General features: G+C 40.0%; 1 protein-coding gene across 1 annotated transcript in view; it reads right to left on the bottom strand.

Annotated features, from left to right (window-relative positions):
• Positions 1-18,562, bottom strand: part of MYO1E (myosin IE) — a 220,772-nt gene that overhangs the window by 85,899 nt on the left and 116,311 nt on the right. Inside the window, exon 5 of the mRNA XM_002690853.7 lies at positions 2,723-2,810. Coding sequence (XP_002690899.2) covers positions 2,723-2,810 — 88 coding nt within the window. The remainder of the gene's footprint in view (positions 1-2,722; positions 2,811-18,562) is intronic.

The following is an 18,562-nucleotide window of genomic DNA, read 5'->3' as shown; positions in this document are numbered from 1 at the left end:
ATTTACCAACGCTTCACTTTCTTGTAGGGACAGAAAAAAAGAAAAGCTCTTCTTTGTCTCTTTCCCTCTTTAATGACTGACTTTTAAACTGAAAATCTTTTGCACGTATCCATCTATCTATTCATCCATCTATCCATCCATCCACTTTTAGGATGGCCAACAGAATTTCGTGGCATGTGGTAAGTATACAGGGGGAAAAAAGAAAGAGCAAATTAAAAGAGCTTGCTCCAGGTCCATCTTCTAGAGACAGGGTATGGCCACACAAGTGGAGAAAAGCATATGGACTGGACCACAACAATTTAAGTCCTAAAGTTGCACTCGCTGTCCAACATGGAAGCTGCTAAGCCCATGCAACACGGCCAATCCCAACTGGGATGTACTGTAAGTGCAGAACACACAGTGGAGTCCAAAGGTTTAGGATGCAAAAGAATGTAGAGCATCTCATTAATTCATTAGTAATTACAGGCTGAAATAGTATTGGGATATAGTGGGTTAACCGAAATATATTTTAAAAGTTAATTTCATATGCTTTTCACTTTTTTTATGTGACTACTCAAAAATTTAAAATTATGCATGTGACACCCACCATCTTTCTATTGGACAGTGCTGCTCTAGATTTTCCTTTCATTTGGTAAAGGAGGCCACTCTAAGACCTTTCTACTCTACGTAAGGAATACTGACCTCTGCCTGAAGCATTCTGATCCCCCAGGACAGAATGGAACACTATTGATTTAGTAGACAAAGCCATAAGGAAAAGAATTCCAATGTCTTTTCAAAGTCTACAGCTGACGATGGCAATAACATCATATTAAATGATTCCAAGTAAAAAATTAATCTTCAGAGTGAAATCTACCCTGGATCATAATTTCTAATTAAAAAAAAAAGTTCCCAGAGGTCTGAGCAAGTGATGAGCACTGCGAGTTTGGGCAGTTCCTGTCAACCTTAACTTTCATCACCATCACCCACTGCTCTCTGGGGATAGGCTTCCCCAGCCCTGCTTATGCTGCTTTCAATACCACAGTGAGTAAAACTAAAGGCAGATGAGGCCGCATCTACCCGTCTTCACACTGTCCTCTTGGATCTGCCCCTTCTCTGCCATACTACGTGTGTTAGTGGATCAGTCATGTCCAACTCTTTGCGACCCCGTGGTCTGTCCACGGAATTCACCAGGTAAGAATACTGGAGTGGGTTGCCATTCCCTTCTTCAGGGGATCTTCCCGACACAGGGATCAAACCCGGGCCTCCTGCATTGCAGGCAGATTCTTTGCTGTCTGAGCTACAAGGGAAGCCCATCCTTTTCTTTATCCCTCTCCCGTGTCCTCATTCTTCAGGGTTTCCCCCCTTCTCCTAATGTTTTCCATTAATACTCTAATCCTTCTTTATTTTTTCTTTCCTTTCTGTATTTTAAAAACTTTGCAAATTTTTAAAATTGGAGATGTATTCACATGGTTCAAAAATCAAAGGTTCACAGCCACTCTCGCTTTCTGAGATGGCCAGCATGCTGCCTATGGAGTATATATCTTTCTAAATAAACCCACCTCTTACCTATCAATGAAGTAAAAAATAAAAGGTTCACAAGGGTCTACATGGAGAAATCCCTCTCCCCTAGTCTCCCAGTTTCCTCCTGAAGAACTCACTGTTACCAATTTCATGTGTATCCCTCTGGAGCTATGCTATACATATCTAAACAAATGTTTTATAAATACATGCTCTTTTTTCTTCAAATGGTAGCACATTGTATACAACATTCAGAGCTTTGCTTTTTGAAATTCATGATATATCTTGGAGATCAATCCTTATCAGTACATGAAGCTTCATTTTTATGGTTGCATAATATTCTAGTCTATTATGAACCACAAATTATTTCCCCAGTCACCAACTGATGAATATGTTTCTAGTCTTCTCCATCATCAAAAAATGCCACATCAAAGAACTTTATACATGTATCATTTTGCATACATTTCAAGACACCTAAAGGATAAAATCTCCCAAGCAGAACTGGTGAGTCAAGGGTGTTTGCTTATAGATTTGAAAAACTTTGCTGACATGTGCCCCACAGAAGTGTACTGGTTCATGTTCCCACTAGTAATGTGTGAGAGGGCCAATGTGCCTATATTTTTAACAACAGACTGTTTTAAACACTAGAAAAAATGTGTTATTCTGACAGTTAAGAAACAGTTTTCAATGTAGTTTTAATTTGCATTTCTCTTACTATCATGGGGATGAACACATTTTCATGTTCTGAGTGAATGAAAGTCACTTAGTCGTGTCTGACTCTTTGCAAACCCATGGACTATACAGTCCACGGAATTCTCCAGTCCAGCATACTGGAGTGGGCAGCCTTTCCCTTCTGCAGAGGATCTTTCCAACCCAGGGACTGAACCCAGGTCTCCCGCACTGCAGGTGGATTCTTCACCAGGGGAGCCACAAGGGAAGCCATGCGTTTTATGAGTCACTTATATTTCCTTTTCTATGAGATGGCTTTTATGACCTGTGTTTATTTTCCTTTTGGATTTGTGACCTTTTCCTAGACTGTATACAATATTAATTATACAGCAGGCATCTCCATCTCATAATATGCTGTTTCTCTGCAGATTTCAAATTTCTTGGTTATAAAACCAGTGTCTTCTCTGCGGAAGAAAAAATCTTTTTCAAACAGCAAACGGAGCCCTGTCCTCTGGCCCAGCACCAAGTCTCAAAATGGGCCACAGCACCAACTCACCTGGACTTTGGGGCCTCCCCCAGACACCCTGGAGATGTAACTCATGATGTATTTGGCAGCCACTGTCTTTCCAGCACCACTTTCACCACTAAAGAAAGAAAGACAAAAAGACTCACCTATGAAGTGGCTCATGACCAGCTCCCTCTCCTCTGAAAAGACTCCCCGCCCCCAAATAAAACTCTAGAAGAAAACTGGTAAAAAGGAACTCGGTTTAAAAAAAAAAAAATCACTGAACTGGTTAAGACTAAATCACAACCAGTGATTTAATCACAGTGAAATCACAGCAGGATCAGGTTACCTCTGTGACTTGTATGATCACTATTAGCATGGTGTGTGGGCTGGGGGCCTGATCATCACCACTGTGATGGGAGAGACCGTCCAGCATTCTAAATGCCCAATAACAGAAGACATGATTAGGACATTACAGAACATCAGAAGGATAGACTAAACAGATTACAACTGACAGCAAGACTGTAAACATGAGGGGCGAGGGGGAATCAAGCACACAAAGCAACGGTACGTGAAGCAAATCAGATTCAAATTATATGTAAAAAACTGTAAAGAAAAAAACCACACTAAAAAAACAAAAAAGGCTAGAACTAGAACCACAAAAGATTAGCAGAGGTTGGTAAAGGAAAAGATATCCTGGGAGACTTCTTTCAGTTCATTATTTTCTAAACTTTTAGTAATCCTGTATTTCTTCTTAATTAAAAAAAAAAAAAAGTAGATATGCTCAGGTTTCAAACCATGTGCCATGAACTGAGAACTGATGCAAGCAACTTTATTTTCAAGTTCTAAAATTAAATGATGAGGTAATACTAATCACATCCTGCATAACAAAGACTGCTTCCGCTTGGTGGCCTTACTGCATGGGGAAAGCCTTTTGTTAGCACCATAGAGTCAGATCTTCAAAAACCCCGTTTCTTCCTTCAAAATCCCCTTGAATCAATGACAACCTCAATTCAAAACAAGCTTAAGTCAGTCAGATTTCTCATCTCTCTACAGTGGCCTTTGTGTTACCATGATAGAACTAATTGGAGGAAAAACTTTGTATTGTGTAAAATAATGATGAAATTAAGTATGAAAAATTGAGGGTGCTGTGAGTTCAAAAGACATTTTTTGTGTTTGAATTTCTTTGGACTAATATATGTTTAATTAGAGAGATTATGGGAAAGAATGAGAGAACCATCCTCTGTGAGGCCCTCTAAAGGTCTAACTCCATCAACAAACTCATTCAGCATCCTAATATTCAGTTCCTGACTTCCAGGTCACATGAGTACGGAAACCAAACTGGTATTTCATAAGATATGGCGGCTAGTAGAAAGCCAGTGAGCCTGGGATGATGTGTCACGCCGATTACAGAAGCCATGCTCACTCACAGGCATATTTCAGTGCCATGAGGAAGTTATCTGTTCAAATGGCCCATGTGATCAGAGGATTTATACCCTAGATCCAAGGTCAAAACATGCACTCTCACTCATTTGAAGCACAGGTTTTATCAACAATGAAACTCCATTTTATAATGTTGTAAATAACGTGAACATTTAAGAACACTGGAAAGTCCAAGAGTATAATGGTACAACCAGCCTACCCACATCTCTTATGTCTCCTGCATCAGGAGGTGGTTCTTTACCACCAGCGCCACCTGGGAAGCTCATATACTATTCAATTCAGTTCAGTTCAGTCGCCCAGTCATGTCCGACTCTTCGTGACCCCATGAATTGCAGCACACCAGGCCTCCCTGTCCATCACCAACTCCTGGGTTCACTCAGACTCATGTCCATAGAGTCAGTGATGCCATCCAGCCATCTCATCCTCTGTCATCCCCTTCTCCTCCTGCCCCCAATCCCTCCCAGCATCAGAGTCTTTTCCAATGAGTCAACTCTTCGCATGAGGTGGCCAAAGTACTGGAGTTTTAGCTTCAGCATCATTCCCTCCAAAGAAATCCCAGGGCTGATCTCCTTCAGAATGGACTGGTTGGATCTCCTTGCAGTCCAAGAGACTCTCAACACAGACATAAAAAATGAATAGAAAACTATGTGGCAACACAAAGGCAATGCAGTTAATGTTGAGTGGCAACATAAGCAGAAGACACTACCTATGATAGCTTACAACTATGCAAAAATAACGTATGGACAGGAACCACAATGCAACAAGGCAAAAAATAGTTCTGACTTGTTGGGCAGCTGCTTTTTGGGTGACTCTTGTTTCTTTTGATGTAATTTCTCTTAATGTTTAAAGTTTTGGAAGAAGCAATTAACCATATATTACATATTTTTAAAAACAGCATTTCCAGAAAAAGTGAGATTACACATCACAATGATAATCAACAGGATTAATTTCTTTAGATTATTTTTATGTCACAAGGAAATGGTAAACCACTCCAGTACTCTTGCCTGGGAAATCCCATGGACAGAGGAGCCTGGTGGGCTACAGTCCATGGGGTCGCACAGAGTCGGACACGACTGAGCGACTTCACTACTCACTATGTCACAAGTACACAACTTTCATATTTAGAATTCCTTAGAGAAAGCTGTATGTGAAAGAGAAGAAAAAAACAATCCTATGAAAATTACTGTACACCTTCATACAGTGATGCCCCTACTCTTTCTCTTTAGACATAAAATATTTTGTGTCTTTTGTTGAAAGGGGAAAAAAAAAGAATAATGAAAGTGACTCATTTCATATAATAAGTAGGCCAGGCACAATAATAGAACATCTACATTCTCAGTAACTGTGATAGTTTTCAGAAGATTTAAAATAATTAGTCTGGCTGAACACTGATCGGAATTTTCATTTCTTGGTTTCAATTTACAGACCCATAAAAAGAAATTTTATTGATCAGAGGCCAGTACTTTGCTCAGAATATGGTATAAGAATGGAATGTTACATAATTACTTGAAGCTTACAATATATATATATAACGGTAATTATGTTGTCCCTTTGAGAGAAAAAACTTTCTTTCCCTGGACTAAAAACCCACATTAAAAGAATGTGAAGGTATCGGATTATATAGCATACCTGAAATTATCTGCTTTGCATCTCACAACAAGGAGAGCAATTTGCTCTGCTTATGATTATAAGCAACCTCTCTTAATTGCCTTCACTGGACTTCCAAAGTGGACCAAAAAATACTCTAGAAGTGTGTGTGCCTTAAAATTAGAAAAATGCCCCACTGGTCCCTAAGTCCAGCAGCCTACCACAATCCTCAAAGTACTTAAAGAAGTGCCCATGTCTGGTCTGTCTTAAGACCTGCTGAATCCTAGTCTCCAAGGATAGGGCCTAGAAATAATTTCTAACAAACCCCCTAGTTCTTATATTGCTGGTTGGGAATCCGCTAAACAAATGTAAAACAAAGTCAAGACAGACTTCACAGGAAACATCAATTCAAAGAGGAAATAATGTAATGTTTCTGTGTGCATCCAATATACAAATGGAAACATTTGCTAAAGTATCAAAGAAATGGAAAGAATGTTCAGGGTGAGGGGGGACTATTAATGATATACTAATAATTGGATTCAGAGACTATATTGCTATTCTTAGTCTGAAAGTTATTCTTCGCTTAATAATGAATGGTGTTTTCAATTCACTTCAACTGATTCTAGCAAATTTAAAAATATCTCAGGCCTTATTTTGAGGGGAGACATCTCATAGAATAAGTAGTCACCCATTCCTTCTATCTCCCTACTTGCTAGTCTCAAAAAATTTCTTCTGGCTCTTACCACACTAGCTTTTGTTCCCTTATAACTGTTCAAGTTAATGTAACTGAAATGTTGCTCTGCCAACTTCACATGTATTTGCACTTTATAAAGGATAAAAATTTTAAATAGAAATCGTATGTGCATTTGTTTACCCAACAAGCACTAAATGCCTCCTCACGCTAAGGGCTGGCTGGGGCTGGAATGAGATGGGTCTCCTGGAATGAGAGGAGCCTACTGCACCAGGGGAGGTCAAATGCACTGATGCTGTGGTAACACCATGGAGATAGGGGTACAGTTTTAGGGATTGCTGAGCTTGAATTAGGAAAAGATTCCTAAAGAAATTCATAAGCTAAGTCAAGTCACACTACTTACATCTCAATGAGACAGGTTACAGTTAGCCAGGTAGGGGAGGGACAGAGGGAAGATGTGTGAGTAGGCAAGCATTAGAGGGTGCCGTTCCTGTCTAGAATGAATGGCTGATAAGACAATGAAGTTACGAAAATCCCCACGGGGTCCTACTTTCCTAGACCTGATTTTATGTGTGTGTGTGTGTGTGTATACATATGCATATAATTATTATTAAGCTTGACTCCTATTTCAGAAGGTATAATCCAAGGGTAAAAAACACAGCGATAGTTAAAATTTTTTTTGTAATTCTAGAGTTATAAAGGATAGACATATTAGGGACTGAAAGAATCCGGAAGATGAGAAATAACGCAAGTTCCAAGGAAGATTAGAAAGCAAACTAAAATTTTGCAGTTTTAGTTGCCTATCTGAAGGTTTCCAGGGCTGGAGAGAAAGGGGTGATGATCTGTCAGAGCCTGTAGTGACACTGAAAAATATAAGCCTCAAGTACATGCAATGGCTGAATGCATAAAATACAAAATCAAGCAGAAATGACTGAGCAAATGATAAAGATTCATTAACATCATGAGGATAAATAAGACTGACTTCTTCCAAATCAATTAGTATTGTCAAGCAGACAAAATTATCACCTAGAGTCTGCCAAGAAAATGGCCCCAGGGCAATGCTCATTGTGGCCCAGGCCTGATGCACTAGGAAGAACCCAGTGTTTAGTCTGAACATCAAGTTTGAACCCCAGCTCAGCTACTTGTTAGCTCTATAATCCCTTTTACTGTTACTACAGTAAAAGGAGTTAATTATTTATTAAAATAGATATTTCAATACATCACCCTTAACAGTTAAAAAAAATTTTTTATGTGTGTTTCTTATTCAACAACTTCCCCTGTATTCCTCAGTGGAGGACAGGGAAGCCTGACATACTACAGGCCACAGGGTCATAAAGAGTCAGACACAGCTTAGCAACTGAACATTAATCCCCATTTTGCAGATGAAGTGACTGAGGCTTGCAGAAGTCACATACTTTCTACAGAACAGAATAACGAGTTTGCCCTGTGACTCAAAACCAGAGATCTTCTCACTGTACCCCATTACCATGGGTGGTAACAGATGACTAACCAGACAAGCTGACATCTTCTGGCTCAAAGCAGCCAAGTGGACAGAGTATAACAGTGGAGCCAAGCAGCCCTGGCTTGGTACATGGCTTCGTCACATTTCAAATCTGAGATGCTTAACATGTTTTGTTATCTCTCAGACTCAGTTACCTGATCTGCAATAAAGGGGGTAATAATACCTAGTTTGTTGTTTAGTCGCTCATGTCCGACTCTTTGCAATCCCATGGACTGTAGCCCACCAGGCCCCTGTCCATGGGATTTCTCATGCAAGAACACTGGAGTGGGTTGCCATTTCCTTCTACAGGGGATCTTCCCGACCCAGGGATCAAACCCACGTCTCCTGCACTGGCAGGGGGATTCTTTACCGCTGAGCCACCAGCGGAAGCCCAAATATCTAGTTTCCTAGGTTGTAAATCAGAGAAGGCAATGGCACCCCACTCCAGTACTCTTGCCTGGAAAATCCCATGGACGGAGGGGCCTGGTGGGCTGCAGTCCATGGGGTCACTAGGAGTTGGACACGACTGAGCGACTTCATTTTCACTTTTCACTTTCATGCACTGGAGAAGGAAATGGCAACCCACTCCAGTGTTCTTGCCTGGAGAATCCCAGGGACGGGGGAGCCTGGTGGACTGCCATCTATGGGGTCGCACAGAGTCAGACACGACTGAAGCGACTTAGCAGCAGCAGCAGGTTGTAAATGATACAAGTAAAGGATGTTAAGATACAAAGCAAGTACTTGAAAGGGGGTTACTATTATGGTTATAGATAATATATAAACTAGCTAATGAGCTGGGCTTCCTGAATAACACGCTTCAATTCAGGGTGGTAAGTAAGATTTTCAGGGAATCTGGGATAAAAGGGTAAACTTGAGCCACAGTTCTTCAAGACTGCAGACAGAGGGCAGTCCTCACACAGATCCTATAGTCAGGGTGTGAGATGACTGGGCCTCCCAAAGCCAGGCCAGAGGGACAGGGAGTTTCTAAGGATGCTGGTGCTGGGATAAACAAGAAATTGGAAAGAGTTCCAATGCTAACAATAAAAGGCTCCTGAAATACATCAAAGACAGGAAGACAGCTTGAGAATCCATGAGACACTTGATAGGGCTGAGGCAGACAGCAGAGATAAGACATAACTCAAATATTAGAAGTGATCTAATTTTCTAAAGTGTTTAAGTCTTTAATCTTTACTCCTGCAAATCTTAGGGATTGCAAACTCAAAATGTTTCTTGAAGCAGACATTGTCACTATTGAATCTAAGATTTCTGAACTGTCTCTTTTTCCTCTACGAAAATTCTCAAATTCAGCCACTAAATCTTATTGATGTGCCTTCAAAACATCTCTCATGTCTTTATTTGTTCTTTAAAAAATAGTTCTTTGTCACATGGTCAGGATACAATCTAACAAGACTTTGCAAACTGGTGTTGAATACATTAAGGACAGAATAAAAACAGCTGCTTAAGAGTATCTCAAGCAAAAATATTAGAAACTGGGGAATTTCCTGGCGATCCAGGGGTTAGGATGCTTTCACTGACACAGGCCTGGGTTTGAACCCCAGTCACAGAAGTCAGATCCTGCAAGCCTCACCATGTGGCAAAAAAAAAACAAAAGAAACTACACCAAATGTGATGTTCTTAGATCAACATCATATATATTTTTAATGCACCAGGGCAGCCGATGCAGGCCAAAAGTGATAGGAATTGACTTTTGATGGCAGCAGTAAAGCTGCCACATAAATATTCTCCAAGATCCCGTAAGTCTTTACAGAAGTCAGTTGGCAAAGGCTGCAGAAATGCCTCTGGCTACAGTGCCAAGGTCTAGTATGATGATACAGAGATAGCAGAGAATAAGAGAAAAACTTGTCACTTTCCCTTCTCATCTCATATTATTTTATTAAATATATTTACATAGATGTCTCCAGTAGGTCCAAAGCTACCACAGGCATGACTCTAAAACACAAATCCAAATTCTGGATTCCAGAGCACAGAAGACTACTGGGCTAAGAAGATTTAGGTTGCTCATTTACTGGGTTCACAGGTGTCTGCCTATGTCTTCAGGTGCTCATCAATGACAAGGGTTGATACTAAGGGAGCTATTTGTAGCTTTCTGTTGGCACTGCCTGGGGTCCACATTCACTTTCTACTCCTTTATTCCTTCACAGGGTTATGGAAGGTCACACATCAATTTCCTCTTTGCCTTTCCAACTCAGGTCAGGTCCTCATCATCTTACATCTAGACCTCCATATTTGCTCAAGAGTCCATCTCTTTTCTACCCACAGACTCATCTTTGTGAACCAGCCTCCTGGGGTAGCATGTCTCTGTTCAGAGGCCTGCAAGACATCCCTGAGGCCCGAAAGCCTGTCCGTAGATTACCCAGCCTGTCATTCAAGGAGGTACATGTCACCCAACCAACCGTATCTCCCCAAATCAACCAATCTTGTGTTACTGCACAAATGCCATATGGCTGTCATACAGAAACAGAAGGGGGAGACCCAGTTCTGGCCCTCAAGTAATTTACAAGGACTATTCGTCAATGTAGATTTTCTTTAACCACCACACTGATGTCCTCCTCATGTTCTCCCCATTACATGGTTTGGGTTTCAGAATTTATCAAGCCATCAATGTCGTCTTCGTTCCACCCATCCTATATGGAAGACTCAACCCAAGTCCCAACACCTCTGTGACACTTGCTATTTATTTCAGTCCAAATCAATCTCTCCCTTTTCTAAATGCAAACAGCACTTAAGAGCTAATTTCAAGCTTCAAAATGATAAACATGTATTATGTGCAACAGAGAAACATAAATTTCTAGTCAGCAAGGATTGAAAATCTACTGAAAATGAGTGCATGCAAATTTTAAAAAGTGATAATAATATTAACTAGGTGGTATAAAACTCCTAGTAGAGAACATAGGCAAGACATTCTCTGACATAAATTGTACCTATGTGTTCCTAGGTCAGTCTCTCAAGGCAATAGAAATAAAAGCAAAAAAAAAAAAAAAAAAAGTGACCTAATCAGACTTATAAGCTTTTGCACAGCAAAGGAAACCATAAATAAAACAAAAAGACTGGGGAAAAAATATTTGCAAACGATGTGATCAAAAAGGGATTAATCTTCAAAATATACAAACAGCTCATGCAGCTCAATGTTAAAAAAACCAAACAACCCAAATGAAAAATGGGCAGAAGACCTAAACAAACATGTCTCCAAAGAAGACATACAGATGGTCAACAGACATGTGAAAAGATGCTCATCGTTGCTAATTATTAGAGAAATGCAAATCAAAACTACAATGAGGTACCCCTTTCACACTGATCAGAATGGCCATCATTTAAAAAGGCTACAAATAACAAATGCTGGAGAGGGTGTGCAGAAAAAGGAACCTTCCTATACTGGTGGTGGGAATATAAATTGGTATAGCAACTACAGAGAAGAGTATGGAGGTAACCTAAAAAACTAAAAATAGAGTTGTCATATGATCCAGTAATCCTACTCCTGGATAGATATCCAGAGAAAACGATAATTCTAAAAGAAATGTGAACCCCTATGTTCTTAGCAGCACGATGGAAACAAGTATTCATCAACAGAATTGATAAAGAAGATGTGGCAAGTGTGTATGTGAACACACACACACACACACACACACACACACACACAATGGCATATTACTCAGCCGTAAAAAAGGATGAAATAATGTGATTTGAAGCAACATGGATGGATCTAGAGATTACCATACTAAGTGAAGTCAGAAAGAGAATACTATATGATATCACTTATATGTGGACTCTGAAATATGACACAAATGAACATAGCTACGAAACAGAAAGAGACTCACAGACACAGAGAACAGACGTGGTTGCCAAGAGGGAAGGGAGGTGGGGGCAGGAAAGATCGGAGGTTTAGGGTTAATAGATGCAAACTGGTATAAATAGGATGGATAAACAATAAGGTCCTACTCTACAGCACAGGGAACTATATTCAATATCCTGTGATAAACCATAATGGAAAATAACATTTTTAAAAGGATATATTTTTTAATATCACTTTGCTGTAGAGCAGAAATGGACACAACATTGTAAACCAACTATACTTTAATTAAAAAACATATTAAATAGGTGGCAAAAATTAGGGGTATATGAACTGCTACTGAAATTCAAAGGATGAAGAAATCACTAGGTTGAAGTAGATGAGAACAGCCTTGGGTAGGAAAATAACTCCAGACGGGGAGAGTACTCTGGGCGAGAGACAGAAACAGCTCATAGAATTCAATATCAGAAAAACAGACAACCTGATTTAAAAAATGGGAAGAAGAACTGAATAGATGCTTTTCCAAAGAGGAAATGCAGATGGCCAACAGGAACATGAAAAGATGCTCCACATCACTAATCATCAGGGAAATGCAAATCAAAAACACAGTGAGATTTCACCTCACACCTGTCAGAATGGCCATCACCAAAAAGAACACAAATAACAAGTGTTGGCAAGGATGTGGAGAAAAGGGAACCCTCGTACCCTGCTGGTGGATATGTAGGTTGGTGCAACCACTGTGGAAAACAGTATGGAGATTTTTCAAAAAGCTAAAAATCAGATCAGATCACATCAGTCGCTCAGTCGTGTCCGACTCTTTGCAACCCCATGAATCGCAGCACGCCAGGCCTCCCTGTCCATCACCAACTCCCAGAGTTCACTCAGACTCACGTCCATCGAGTCAGTGATGCCATCCAGCCATCTCATCCTCTGTCGTCCCCTTCTCCTCCTGCCCCCAATCCCGCCCAGCATCAGAGTCTTTTCCAATGAGTCAACTCTTCGCATGAGGCGGCCAAAGTACTGGAGTTTCAGCTTTAGTATAACCCAGCAATTCCATAATTCCATTCCTGCGTGTGTATGTATACGTATGTATGTATATATGTGTGTGTGTGTGTGTATATATGAAGTGAATTGAAGTGAAAGTCACTCAGTCATGTCTGACTCTTTGTGACCTCATGGACTATACAGTCCATGGAATTCTCTAGGCCAGAATACTGGAGTGGGTAGCCGTTCCCTTCTCCAGGGTATCTTCCTAATCCAGGGATCGAACCCAGGTCTCCCACATTGCAGGTGGATTCTTTACTAGCTGAGCCACGAGGGAAGCCCAAGAATACTGGAGTGGGTAGACTATCCCTTCTCCAGTGGATCTTCCCAACCCAGGAGTGTCTCCTGCATCACAGGCAGATTCTTTACCAGCTGAGCTACCAGGGAAACCATATATATATAGAGAGAGAGAGAGAGAGAGAAGGGAATGGCAACCCACTCCAGTACTCTTGCCTGGAGAATCCCATGGATGGAGATAGATGCTTGGTGGGCCAACAGTCCATGGGGTCACTAATAGTGGGACACGACTGAGCAACTAACACACATATATCAATTAGAAAAAGATAAAAAGATGCATTGTATTCCAGTGTTTACTGAGCATTATTTAAAACTGCCAAGACACGGAAACAACCTAAGTGTCCGTCAACAGATGAACGGATAAAGATGTGGTACACATACACAATGCAATACTACTCGGCTACACAAAAAGAATGAAATTTTGCCTTTGCAACAACATGGATAGACTTGGAGAGCATCATGCTAAGTGAAATAAGTCACACAGAGAAAGACAAATACTGTACAATCTCACTTACATGTGGAACCTAATAAATACAAAAAACTAAATGTAACAAAAAGAAACAGACTCACAAAGAGAACAAACTAGTAGATCAATGGGAAGTGGGGAGGGGAAAGATAGGGTAGGAGAATCAAGGGGGTACCAACTGGTATGTATAAAGTAAGCTACAAGGATATACTGTACAATACAGGAATATAGCCAATATTTTATAGTAACTGCATAACCTTTAAATATTGTAAATCACTATATAATATACCTATATATGCTACTGCTAAGTCACTTTAGTCGTGTCCGACTCTGTGTGACCCCATAGACAGCAGCCCACCAGGCTCCCCCGTCCCTGGGATTCTCCAGGCAAGAACACTGGAGTGGGTTGCCATTTCCTTCTCCAATGCATGAAAGTGAAAAGTGAAAGTAAAGTTGCTCAGTCGTGTCTGACTCTTAGCAACCCCATGGACTGCAGCCTACCAGGCTCTTCCATCCATGGGATTTTCCAGTCAAGAGTACTGGAGTGGGGTGCCATTGCCTTCTCCGATATATATATAATATATATATATTACTGTACATCAACTATACTTCACCTTAAAAAAAAAACAAACTCAAAGCCAAGGCTTAGATGGAGGTCTCTGCTTGACAAAACAGCCTGTCTTCTTTCTTGATTTCTTTCTCTTAAAATTCAATTTGCTGGGACTTTTCTGGTGGTTCAGGGGTTAAGAATTCCATTGCTAATGCAGGGGACACGGGTTCTCTCCATGGTCTGGGAAGATTCTTCATGTCTTGGAACAACTAAGCCTGTGCGCCACAACTACTGAGCCTGTGCTCTAGAGCCTCCATGCTGCAACTGCTGAGTCCATGTGCCATAAGTGCTGCAGCCCACGTGCCTAGAGCTGGGCTCAAGAGAAGTCACCACAACGAGAAGCCTGTGCACTGCGACTAGAGAGGAACCCCCATCAGAGACGAGCCCATGCACAGCAATGAAGACCCGGTGCAGCCAAACATTTTTTTTAATAAATAAAATTCAATCTGTTACACTGACTTCTATCCAGAAACAGTCAGCTGCCAGTCCATCCTATCACTGCATTCACCTCTTTAGAAAACATAAGATTGGGAGGAACTGATAATACTGGTTCTATGTACAGCATCGTCCCATCTAAGAGTATGCATTTCATGGCTATCACTTTGTAATGTACAGAAATACTGAATCACTATGCTGTGCATCTGGATCTAACATAGTGCTGTGGGTCAATCACACTTCAACTTAAAAAAATCGTAGGGGAGGGAGGTGGGACAGGGGTTCAGGATGGGGAACACATGTACACCCATAGCTGATTCATGTCAATGTACAGCAAAAACTACTACAATATTGTAAAGTAATTAGCCTCCAATTAAAATAATTAATTAAAAAAACATAAAATTTTTCTTGTTACTTGAATATAATTTTCTTTTCAAATACTTCTTTACTATAAATGTATCTGATCTTCATTTTCTTCTATAGCAAGATTTAAAAATGCATAAAATATGTATTGTCATGGAAATCCCAAATATTTCTCTCTAAAGTGAAATGCACTTAACAAAAAATATTTATATATATACATTATTTAATAAAATGTTTAATAAGTCAGATTTTTAAATAAATGAATAATTTATTTTAAAATTAAAAATAGATAAGTAAAAAATAAAGGGTATTCATTTCATCATGTGGATAAGGTCATATAGCAGGGAAATCGGAAGGTCAAAGTCTAAAAGGAACACCAGACAGATTAGATCATCATTAATTTTTAATTTTCTAATTAAATGATACTAAAAATTCCTAGTCTCTCCAGATACGGCAGAAGGCCTTTGCATAAGGAGCAGACTTCTTTTCCAGCCTCCAGGAAGGCTGGTTTTGTTTTCTGTTCACAAATGCATTCAGGCAGGCAGCACTGAACTCAGCCCTGGTCGAACCCACACCCAGCTCTGCCATCTCATGGCTGCAAACTTGGGCTTCTCTACCCAGAACAGCATTCCTCTGCCTTCCAGTTCCCTGAGCATTATTTGGAAGAAAGAGTTCCAAAACCCCCAAACCTCAGAGACTTCAGAAGTCAATCAGTTCATTCACAAGGAAGAGAGGACCAGACAACTGTTAACTTTGCTGCCCAGGATCACAGAGCGGGTGAGAGTGAACCATGGCATGCCAGAGATAGCAAAGCTACTTTCTCAAAGCAGACAAAGCACAGCTCTTGGGTAATATAGAATTAACACAGAGAGAGGTCAGGCTTTTGGGAGGTAATACTAGGAGGTAGTTCTCTAGGGCCCTGAAACATCCTTCCTGACAGGAGAGTCTCTATTTGCCTGGGAGATTTGGGAACTGGACAAAGGTTTATGAAAAGAGCTTTGGAAAGCTGCATCTAAGTTGTGACTCCTGGAGGACATGGAGACTACACGTATTAGCTCAAATCTTCAGGACGGGTGGAGGCTACAGGTCAGTCATGCAGGCAGCATATGACTGAGCCCAAATAAAACCTCTGGACACCAAAGGCCCAGGTGAACTTTCTAGTTGGCAATAGTATTGTCAGTTCCCACGCCATAACTGGAAGGACATAACACTGTCCATGGCTCCATGGGGGGAGGAAGCCTGGAAGCCCCACATCTGGACCCCTCCTAGACCTTGCCCTTGTGTCTCTACTTTTTCCTGCTTCTGCTTTGTATCCTTTTGCTCTAATAAAACTGCAACCATAAGTCCAGGGCTCTCATGACTTTTGTGAGTTGTTGCAGTAATGAAACCAAGGAGGTGGTGGGAACCTGGCAACTTGCAGCTGGTGTCTCATGGAGAATTGTGCCTTTCACATGTGAAGTCTGGCTTGACTTGGGCAGTTAACATCAGAGGTCAAAGCAGCTCCCTGTCCTGCCATCTCCTGTATCTCTGCCAGCACAGAGACTGCAGTAGAATTCCCTGGAGCAGGGCCTTCAAGTCTTTGCCACTTGAACACTGAAAAGAAGGCTCCTAGAAGTGGCCACATGTCCTGCCTCAGAGCAAGTGTCTCCTGTAGGACCGACTAAGGAGATCCGAGAGAGGGAGAAAGGTGAACTAGGAAAAACGGAAGCAGCTCCGAACTGATGAAACTCATGCAACAAGACCATTCCCCTTCTTCTCATCTTACTAGGGGCCCAGGAGAAAGGAGAAAGGGCAAGGGAATATGTTAGAAAACTCAGCCTAATCCTCTCGCATTTAATTTGAGTCAAGAAAACATGTCCCACCTCTCTACTGGCCAGTGACTTCCACTTGGGAACAAACAGAAGCATTTCCAATTCAGCAACCAGACTCATCAACACACAAGTGTCCTTCCAGAAGGCTTAGCCAGAAGCTAATTAAGAATTTAGATCTAACTTTCAATTTACAGAAAATTGAAGGAATTAGAGAAATGAGACCATGAGGAAGCAACTGGACCAATCTAAAAGGTGTCTATAGGAAAACTGGGTTGTTCTCTTGACCAAGTCATTGGGGGGAAAAAAAATGGGAGAAAGGAACTCTGGTAAGATTAAAAAAGTGACTCATTACCAAATGTAGCCAGTGTTCCTTGATTTGCATAAACTGGCAAGAAAGGACATGTTTGCAACAATTAGAGAAATTTAAATGTGGACTGTTTATTTATTATTTAGTTGTGATCATGGTATTGGGGCTAAGTTAGAAAACATTTTGAGATGCATATTGAAATATTTGGAGATAAAATATCATGACATCTATATCTTAAAATGCCTCAGTATTCCTGTTTTATAGTTTTGACTTTGGAGCCATGTAAATCGTTTAAACAATTTTAAAACAAAATGAAAAATTTTAACTTCTAAAATGAAACACATGAACCTAACTGTAGGTCAAATTGGCATGTTAATGACACAGAAAAGTATTATGTTAAGTGACTTTTAAAATCCAACATTTTGACTGTACATCCTAAGGACAAAAAAGAACAAAGAAATTTTAAAGTGAAATAGTATTGCTACAAATAATGTTTGTATTGTTATCTTGGAGCATTAATAGAATTATTTATTTGCTTTACCCCATTATTTACTATATATATATATATATCTTTTATAAATATACACTTATTTGAGTATAAGTATATACTTAATTATTTATTTATAATTTTATGCACAGACATAGTATAGTGCAAATAATTCTAACAATGTCATCAGGAACCAAGGTTTTCAGAATAAGAGAAATGGCATCCAAATATAAAATCCAAATAAATAAAAACTCTATAATCTTACAAATGAACTGGACACTATCAGTGTGAATTGATGGTTCATGTTTTTCTTAAAAAGTTCATATTCCTTGTTTTTGTCCTCTGAGAAGAACAAGCAGCACCATTAACACACAGCAGTGAGCACTCTTCATCAGTAGACTGACGGTCTCTAAATACCGTTTCCCATTAAAATGAGCCCGGGCTTTCTGATGAAATGGCTGAACCTAAGGCTTGGCAGAAAATGTACAAGATAAGCCTGGAACATCTTATACAAGAAAACTATCAAAGACTACTGGAGTCACATCAAAGGGACAAAGGAGCCAATACAAAGGACTCTCATAAGCCAAGGTAGGACTATTTGAACCTAAAAGAAAAACTGCAATGTAGTTAAACAGGTAAGGTATTTAAAACCCACCAGTATAGAATGATACTTAAAACACAAACATTATACTTTGGGAGTCTGCTAGGGCATCAACTTATTGTCTCAAAAATTAGTAAATGAAAATAACAAGTCAAGCTTTTTATCCAATTTTCCCATCTAGATTGTATTTTATGATAAACAAATGAGAACTCCAATTAATAAATTAATATAGAAGGAATACAATTAGAAACTTATTTTCCAACCATTAATTAAATGATTGTGAAATGAGAATTTATAATAGATGGACTCACTGGAAATCTGAACATCACAAAAAGTTAGCCAAACAGGCATTAAGTGCACGGCATCAATGATGGAGCATTTTTGCTAAAAAATTGAAATTGAACCTAATCAAGCTTTCAAAGCCTGTCAATTTACAGGAA

Source organism: Bos taurus, chromosome 10 (assembly GCF_002263795.3).
Source record: "Bos taurus isolate L1 Dominette 01449 registration number 42190680 breed Hereford chromosome 10, ARS-UCD2.0, whole genome shotgun sequence".
Classification (NCBI taxonomy): Eukaryota; Metazoa; Chordata; class Mammalia; order Artiodactyla; family Bovidae; genus Bos; species Bos taurus.
Note: the sequence above shows the minus strand (reverse complement) of the source record. Positions and strands in the feature narration are given on the sequence as shown.